Source organism: Harmonia axyridis, chromosome 3 (genome assembly GCF_914767665.1).
Source record: "Harmonia axyridis chromosome 3, icHarAxyr1.1, whole genome shotgun sequence".
Lineage (NCBI taxonomy): Eukaryota > Metazoa > Arthropoda > Insecta > Coleoptera > Coccinellidae > Harmonia > Harmonia axyridis.
In genome coordinates, this window is record NC_059503.1 from 5,091,269 (window position 1) to 5,101,335 (window position 10,067).

Genomic DNA, 10,067 nt, shown 5'->3' on the forward strand with positions numbered 1-10,067 from the left:
TGTACCATTAAATGGTATTCTTTTTGAGAACTAGGACTCCCCTTCCCAATCTTCTTGCCTTGAATTTTCAGTTGCCGAATCTGAAAATAAAACCACAAAAAAATGCATTGCCATACTTTTCTTCTTCATATTGTTGGCTGTGGTCTCTTCTTAGACGTCACTGGACCTAATAATTGAGATCTAGATAGGGCTAAATGAGTTCCTTATTATTTCAACGGAATAAGTTGAAGAATATGCATGATATTTCATAAGAACATTTTTTGGTTTTGAATCTACGTTCTGTATCTCAGAAACAATGAAACTCCAGGCATTTGATCACAGAAAATTATTTCCAATGCGACCTAACAAATCACTCTCTGATATTTCATAACACACTTAGAAAACACCTGCAAATAAAATAATTGGAGCATGATTGAACAAGCACTCAAAAGCTCCAGACTTCACACGTAGCGCTTTCCTCATTTTTCTGGATGGGATTCATTCAAATATTCAATGTCCAACCGAAAAATTCTTCAATCTATAAATCCACCCAAATGAGCTAATTTTTGAATTTATGACTCCCTCATTTTCACCATTACAACAATACTCTCTAATTATTCAAATGAATATATAAACCCTGAAATATCATTTCGTTCAGAAATGTAACGCCAACAGTGAAAACGGCACTCATAGCTGCAGTAATAATATTCGTATGTTATGTAAACAATGGAGAACAGGTGCAATGAAGTGTATAATAATTTTCACCACCGTTTGGTGCGTTGTAACACCGAAATTATTGGGGAAAACTCCATGCAACGATGGCGTTTATTGACTTGGAACAAGAGCACGATTGTTGAAGAGATCAGATTAGTAATATTGTGATATTTAGCAATTTGAATGAATTCTGTGATAAATAATATAATAATCATTTCATTTTCACGACGAACATAACTAATGAGTGAATTCGAATTAAAATACACTAAGACAGCAATACTCATCGACGTAGAAAAACCAAATAACAACAGTGGAGACAGTAATTATTATTATTTGAACTGGGGTCGTTTTGGTTCGGTAAGCCTTCCGGGAACTGCGACCATGTTGTTGTTCTCTACCCTACTCATTCATAGAAACCCAAGGAGGTCGTCAATGACGTTAATAAAACTGACAACCTCCCTAGGGACCTTGGCCGTTACCTCTCTGGTATCCAGGACCGGCTTACCCATGTGAATGGTTCTTAAGCCAGCCAGCTCCGGACACTTGCATACCATGTGTTCGGCTGTTTCTGCTTCTGATCCACAGAGCCTGCAAATCTCGTCTACTGACTTTCCCGTACGGTACAAATGATGCTTGTACCGACAATGCCCCGTCAGCAGTCCCACCATCACCCGAAGCTCGGCTCGTGACAGCTTCAAGAGCTTTTTGGCGTGGGTAGGTGAAATCGTCACGAATTTCTTTGCCTGAACAAGTCTAGGAGTGTTAGTCCAGTGGATTATCCTGTTGTTAAACTTCCATAGCTGGACCGCAGCTTTATATTGGTGTTTTCCTAGCCCACAGAAAGGCTCAGGTCCAGCAGGTGTTAACCTTGATGCACTTTTTGCAAGTTCATCAGCTTTTTCATTTCCTTCAAGCCAACAGTGTCCTGGTACCCATAGTAGAGTCACCTTATTGCATCTGGCCAGTTGCTTTATGGTGTTACGGCACTCCCAAGTCAGCAGAGACCCCTACCAACACGATTCCAGGGATCTCAGCGTGGTTTGGCTGTCCGTGGTGATGTAGATATGCGCCCCCTTGAGGTTATTTTGAGACACTCCTGAGCGCATACTTAAACAGCCAGTATTTCGGTCTGTAGAATCGAGGGCTCACTTCCCAGGGCTTTAGAGATCCTCAGTTTAGGTCTATATATCCCAATGCCAGTGCCCTTCTCTGATTTTGATCTATGGGTGAACCATATGGATGACTTTTTGTCCAAACGATTTACGAGACTTATTGCACTAGAACGGTCATTTATAAGCGTTTCAAAGGGCGTTTCAAAATCGTAGGAGGTTGGCTTAACAACCGGTGGTTTTGCTAAGAGGTTTGAATCTAATTGATTTAGTGTCCTCATATGTCCAACCCAGTTTCCAGGAGACAGTAAAATTTTCACATGAATAATTCGACAGAAAAAAAAGGAAAATTTCACTTTAAATATAAAAAAAAAATGAAAACGTTTTTGACATTAAGCTATTCAATAAATGTAGACAAATTGGTTCTGAAATGGAAGGCGAAATTCAGGAAATTTCTATGAGAATCTATTCAATCAGTCATCGTTCGAAAATTTTCGAAAAACTACATAAAAAGCCTCAATACCGAATAGGACAATTTCCGGTACTTAATCACCTTCATCCAAGGCCCTGAACAGAATATTCGAACTTTTAACATGTGTTCCTCTCTCCAGGACCAAGGCAATTAACATTTCCCTGATTGAAATCCCAAAAATTCAATATCCCAATCATTGTCAACTTCTCGGTGAGCCAAACCATGGTAAAAACACGTGCAATTACATTTTACGAACGTATAAATTAATGAGAATACCGTTCTTAATTACTACTGTTTGTACAAAATGACTCAATTGCAGTTCAAACTTTATATTTTACAACTAGTAATCATTTGTGCAGTGGCAAAAAATAATGTGTGTAAGAATTGGTCTGATTATTGGAAGGATGACATGGATTCGAACGAAAATTGCACGTATAATCCAGATATGTACTTGAATACTGTGAGTTTTTTTATTTTGGTTCATTATTTCAATCATATTTTATATTACGGGATCTATAAATTCACTACAAACTATCAAAGTATTTCGAGCGCGTTTTCACTTGGAATGTAGTTGAATGTACTATAATTCAATAAAAACACAAGACCAAAACCAATAGAAGATGTAAAAAGATTCAAGAAAAAATACATTTTCGTGAGATATCAAGAATGTGCAACATTCAGTTTTCAAAAATTTGTTAATTTCAATGAGAAGATCGATTTTAACTGAAATAGAAAAAATTTTGATGCAGATTATTCTTTAATGATTTGGTTCCTATATAGTGTTTGGTGAAGACTTAGGTGATTCTTTGATTGAAATTGAGGTGTGCTATTCTTATAATTTTTTTTACAAATTTGCCTGGTTATAGCAACAATATACGGTAGAGAAGCATATATCGAAATCGGAAAAATGGAACCTTCCAAAACTGCAGTTACTATTTTCATGTGCCTTTTCATTTCTTGAAAAAATTATTTCAAAAAGTGATGAATGACATTTTGTTGAAATTATACATTCACGTTCTATATTTTATGTCATGTCACAGACCAAAAAGTTTTGACCTCGGATTTGTGTTTAGAATACTGCATCAAAAATTCACTCATAATAACCAACTTGTATTGTCAATACTTATTCAATGCTTGTTAAGACGTACGACCCTATTTTTTCTAATTCCTTTGTCATTAAAGGAAGATCCGCCACTGTCTAACACTTCCTCTTTGATGTAGAAGCACGAAAGGAATTAAAATTAGTCAAGGAATGAACCACTCTAACCGACAGAGAATTCTGTTTCATTCTCTCCTTATCTCTTCTCTGACATTGCAGCCCGAGCTACTCGAGAAATATTTTGGGGAGTATGACGTGCATGAAATACCAACAGATGACGGATATTTCGTAACCACCTTCAGGATTCCAAGGGATAATTCTAAGGGTGCTATATTGTTTCGACACCCTGCCATCACAGACTCGATATGTTGGATCGGCTTTGGTAGAGAATCGGTGAGTACGTCAAAAAGTTATGATAGGGAACTTGAAGAGAAATCCTCATTCAAAAAATCATACATATTCCTACCCAGATGTACACATTGATATGAATTGTTCAACTAAAGTTCCACCTTGTATGCGGGTATCAAGATTTTTTTTTTCACTTCATATTTTCAGATTGGTTACTATTTCTGGAAAAATGGATATGAAATTTGGCTGACCAACACAAGAGGAACCGATTTCTCCACAAAACACGTTAACCTTACCATTGACGACTACTCATTTTGGAATTTTAGGTAAACTATCAAATATTTCTCTCCAAAATCAGGTTTATAAAGGGTGTTTTTTTTAGAGCTATATAACTTTAAATTGCAATTAAACAACGATGGATTATTCGATTGACATTAATTTTATTTATCTGCAAGATAATCTTGTGGCATCACATTTTAAATATGATTTCTGGCATATGACCGCGACGGCTGGCTCGGATGTAGTCCAATCTGGACGTCCAATTTTCGATTACTTTTTCCAACATTTGTGGCCGTATATCGGCAATAACACGGCGAATGTTGTCTTCCAAATGGTCAAGGGTTTGTGACTTATCCGCATAGACCAATGACTTTACATAGCCCCACAGAAAGTAGTCTAGCGGTGTTAAATCACTAGGTCTTGGAGGCCAATTCACAGGTCCAAAACGTGGAATTAGTCGGTCACCAAACGTGTCTTTCAATGAATCGTTTGTGGCACGAGCTGTGTGACATGTTGCGCCGTCTTGTTGGAACCACAGCTCCTGAACATCATGGTTGTTCAATTCAGGAATGAAAAAGTTAGTAATCATGGCTCTATACCGATCACCATTGACTGTAACGTTCTGGCCATCATCGTTTTTGAAGAAGTACGGACCAATGATTCCATCAGCCCATAAGACGCACTAAACAGTCAGTTTTTCTGGATATAACGGTATTTCGACATACACTTGAGGATTAGCTTCACTCCAAATGCGGCAGTTTTGTTTGTTGACGTAGCCATTCAACCAGAAGTGCGCTTCATCGCTAAACAAAATAAAATGGACGTAGTGCGCGATACGTATTCCGCACAGAACCATTATTTTCGAAATGAAATTGCACCATTTCCAAGCGTTGTTCAGGCGTGAGTCAATTCATGATGAATTGCCAAACCAAACTGGGAATTAATCACTTGACTGCTGTTAAATCGGTCCCCATCTTGAACAGTAATGCCAACTTAAAGTTATAAAACTCGAAAAAAAACACACGTTACATACTCTGAAACTTTTGGAATGTAAAGCCAACAACAAACTCTTGTTGTTTCAGTTATTAAAATGCTTCACTAGTTCCTGGAAGTCTCAGGTTCGATTGCGAAAAGGTTGAATCCTTTTTTCAATTTCTAAGTTTACTGTTTATTGACAACTCATTAGATTTGAAATGTTCTTTACAAGAAATAATAAACAATTGTGTGAAATTTACAGTGTTTCTCTATGTGCAGTTTCCACGATATCGCAATATACGACCTGAGAGCTTCACTAAACTACATCTACAAGTTCAACAACAACAGCAAACCTGCCCTGATTGCTCAATCTATGGGATCCACAGAAGCTTTGATATACGCTTCTCTGTTCCCGGAAGAAGCCAAGAAACTATGCGAAGTTTTTGTCCTACATGGACCTCCCAGCAGCTTCCAATACTCATCAGTGAAGTTTTTGGGATTTTTTCGACCTTACCTTAAAGTACGATAGAATAACAGAAAATATTTGATAACTATCAGGAATTTCTTCCAGGAATACACAGAGAGAGAAAAAATTGGTGATATAATGCGGAGAACCAGTACAATATCCCGCATTGTAAACAATCTTTGTGGATCTAAGCCGGATCTGTGTACAACGCTCTACAGTATGTTCGGAGCTGGTTGGGCTCCAGGAGAACAAGACCCTGTGAGCGCATTGTTTTTTCTTTATTTCACGAATTTGAATTTTTCTCAATTCATTTTTGTCATGAGAAAAGATTTTTTTCAGGATACAATATTATAGTGACTCTGCATGCCCGAGAGGTGGAGTTGCTGGCTTTGCTTCACTCCCTAGTGAGGCTTCCATTAATATTTTATCAGATTCAAAGAATTATAATAGCCTCCCTACTACAAGCCCAGTAGAGAGAATATTGTTTCTGATTCTTCTCAAGAACCAATGTATATAATGAACCAATGTCCTTTTCAGCTGTTAATTCCGATAATTACCTCGCAGAATCCAAGATCTTTATCCATAAAGTCTGTACTGCACTACTGCCAATTTTTCATTGATGGAAAATTCAACATGTACGATTATGGAGAAAAGAATATGGAAGTGTATGGAAGATTTACTCCTCCAGAATATCCAGTTGGTGAGATATTGGCTCCTATTTATCTTGTACATAGCCGAGAAGATGAATTCGCTCCCTTGAAGGTGAGATTAATTTTGTTAGGTACTTATGTTCGGATCTTTTGAGAGATCTTCTCGCTTTTGAAAGGTTATATGAGCTCTATAGGAACTGATGTTCTGTAATATTTTTGGTTCAAATTGTTTTGCTTGAGCTAATTCTCTTTGTAAGTGTTTTTTATTTCGAAAGAATTTTAAAACAATTTTTTTCGACTTCACATATTTTTTTCATTCCGTATTTACAATGCCAAGCTAATAGTCGCAGAAGTTTTTTCATTCAAATAATCAAATATCTCTAGGCAAAATTCATGAATTTGATATTTTCTCATCAAGTTTGACCCTTGAAGCATTTCCTGAAGTTAGTTCATAGAACAAAATATTTTCCAATTCTCTTTTGCTTTCTAGAAAATCGCCCGTGAAATAAGTCCTTCCAGTAAATTGTAATTTTTTTTTCAGGACACAGAAAGACTGTACTCCAAAATGTCTAATAGTGCTAAAATTTATGGAAAATTGTTAGTGACAGGAATGAATCATGTGGACACATTCATTGGATTACATAGGAATGAAAAAGTCCATAACAAAGTATTATATCTACTAAATAAAATATTTGCGAAATATTCAAATTTTTCATTCCATCCAAATCGACTCGCATTAATGAAAACAATTTTCTAAATAATCGAATACAATCAAAAACATACCATATCAATTATAACCAAATAGTGATAGATGAGATTTTGATCAGCATAAAAACTTTTGCATATTATTGTTGTGAGGATAACAGGTTTATTGGACACCCTGTAACGATATTAAAACGGTTGGAACGCATCACAAATGAATGACGAAATATACGTCAAGAATTCCATGCATGTGGTAATAATAGCTGTGCTGGTTTTATGAACCCATTAATAGAGATAATTAATTAATGAATACCGCAATATTTCATCATAAATCTTGCACATTAACAAGGGTAACAAATTGGTGGATGCGTCGGTGCTAAAACAGTTGATAGTTTTATAACTGTTTTTGAATTCGTTTGTTTTATTCATTACAATTTTGTTCAAAATATTCTTTCACATGAAAAATAGTACGAAATCCTTTTTATTAATGCAAACAAATCTCATGACAAATATTCAATTAAAAATGTAAAATGGCACGATTATTTTACACGTTTTCCTGTTAAAAACGGCATAATTAAATTAAAAATATGAAGAGTAATGTTATCATCATGAATTATAATACAATAGGGACTCCTATGATTACATTTTTATTTTCGAAATTATATTATACTCACTAAAAACGCATTCGGCTTTTGAATTTCGAAATTTCAAAATATTTGCACAAAGTTTTGTTGAATAAGAATGAAATTTTTGGTACAGATAATCTTGGAAATTAATTAATTTTTGATATTTGTACTAATTGCCTTCATCGGGTAGACTCAACCGTTATAATTTTAATTAACAGTTTTAAAGTTATGTTGACTTGCATATTTTATGAATCATTGTAACTATGAATTTCTGTTTGAATGTTTTCACAAACATTTGATATATGTTCTTTGTGATCGAGATGCTTGTCCATGTTAACTCTGTTTTATACTTCAATACTTTATGATTAAAAAGTAAAATAACTTATTATTATAAAATCATGGAAATTCTTGGGTTTCAAAACAGATTGAGTAAGGGAGATTTATTTAGGTCCGTTTGGTCGTTGAGGAGAATCTGTTTTTTAGATTCTCCTCAACGACCAAACGGACCTAAATAAATCTCCCTTACTGAACCTGTTTTGAAACCCAAGAATTTCCATGATGTAATTATATTTCACACCATATTTTTTCAACTATTTAAAGAACTGTATACCAAATATGTAGTTAGTTACCATGCTCACCTGACGAAGTCATGTTATCATGACGAAACAATTGTTGTGAAAATAAATATATAAAGCGGAAATAAGTTATTTTACTTTTTAATCATCAAGATGAATTTCCGACAAGTAAAGACTGAGACAATCAAACACTCAATACTTTATATTTTTCCTGTCTCAAAGTTATGGTATTGTTTTCTTGAAATCTTGCTCTTCTTGGAAGGAAAAGTAGAACCTTGATTTTCTCACTATTCGAAAGAAGATTGTTACCTTTCAACCTTTCATCAGTTTCCTACATCTTACGTTCGCACTTGCTTCAAATCTGGATGTGAATCTTCTTCAACAAGAAGATTACTGTCATCTACTTACTTCACTGTTGTCATCCTGATTTTCTCCTAGTCATCGCCCACTGTATATAAGTAGGTATATTATAAAAACTTTAAGACGTCCAGCAGGAACTTCACCAAAGCCCATTAAAATATTCTGCAGGACATTGTTAAGGATAAATCACAGCGTGTGGAGTTCGGCAGCGAGGATTAGAGTACATCCTTCCGCTAGAGCAAGTCGGTAATTAGTTCGGAAGTTCTAGTTGAAATTATAGCAATTCCTTATATCAGAGGAAGTTGGGCTTCCATCCGCTCCGACCTCCTGCTGATTACGTACCTTGGAAGGAAGAGAGCGGGGGTGGGGGCAGCGGCGGTCGGGAATGCAGAAGTCAATTTTTGGGCCTATCTGTTCGCGGAAGACCGATGGGAAGCCGGAATTCGTTATCTGGTGGGAAATTTCTGGAATAGATAGGATTATCCTTTAGCGGAAACGCTACCCGACTGGATGAAAGATAGAAGCGGTTAATTCATGGGAACCACCCGGAATTTCAAGTTGAATTTTCGTTTTTGATCCTTTTGGGGGCGGCGTTAACCGTTTCCAGGAGATCTGGTCGATCAGATCCACGATTGGATTCAACTGGATGGTGCCCGATGAAAATCTGGGATTAAATTGATATTGAATTAATAGGCGTGATGCAAGATCAGGTTTTCGTGGAATTCAATTCGTCCTTAAGGGCTTACAACCTCTGCTGGTTAGTTTTCCAAACTGAGAGCATTGATTAATTTCCTTATTTCATCTTACGAACTCATTGCTTGAACATCAGTCTTCTGCACACGTTTTCATTTATCAATGTATTCATTTATGCATTCATTAAATCATTCATTTATTCATTTTTTTCGTTCATTTGTTTTATTCATCCATTTATTCATTTTTCATTCATTCATTTATTCATTTTTTTCATTCATTCATTTATTTTTCCATTGACTCATTTATTCAGTAACTCATTCATTTATTCATTCATTTATTTGTTTTTTTGTCTATTCATTCATTTAGCTATTCAGTAATTCATCCATTCTGGTATTCATTCATTTATCCATTCATCTATTCATTTATTTGTCTATTCATCTACTCATAAATTCATTTATACCTTAATTAAACTATTCTTTTTCCTCATCTATTCATTTATCCTTTCAGACGACTATTATTTTATGCATTCACTCATTATTTCATTCATTTATTCATTTGGGTATTTATTTATTCATGTTTTAATTAATTCATTTATTCACCTTTTCATTCATTTTTTCAATAGGTCATTTTTGCGTTTTTTCAGCTATTCATTCATCTACTCATTTATTCCTTAGATCAATACTGATTTATCTATCAAATCATTCAATAATTTATTCATCCATTCATATTTTATAGTCCTGTAGGCCCATGTTCGGAAATGCTTCGTTTCCAAGATACAGGGCGTTAAATGTTCGTAAATTGATATAAAAAAATGCTCGATATTTTTGATATAGCTTGAGATATTTGAACAGAACAGAGAACAATCATCACATTGATGTGCTGATATTACATTAAATATCTCATCTTCAGTAACTACAGTGGCGTGGGAACAAGCATTAACTTATATTTTGTAGAAAAAAATAGCACGCCATGGTTTTTTGTCCAAATAAAATTCATATTACACAATTCTTACTCCATTTG

The 10,067-nt window shown here is 35.2% G+C and overlaps 1 protein-coding gene across 1 annotated transcript; it reads left to right on the forward strand.

The window, feature by feature from the left end:
- Positions 1 to 2,470: 2,470 nt before the first annotated feature.
- LOC123677125 (lipase member K-like) lies at positions 2,471 to 6,848 on the forward strand. Its single transcript, XM_045613634.1, has 7 exons — positions 2,471 to 2,734; positions 3,593 to 3,766; positions 3,929 to 4,047; positions 5,255 to 5,495; positions 5,547 to 5,699; positions 5,979 to 6,203; positions 6,633 to 6,848. The coding sequence occupies exons 1-7, from the start codon at positions 2,579 to 2,581 to the stop codon at positions 6,846 to 6,848; spliced, it is 1,284 nt and encodes a 427-aa protein (XP_045469590.1). The 5' UTR covers positions 2,471 to 2,578.
- Positions 6,849 to 10,067: the final 3,219 nt, after the last annotated feature.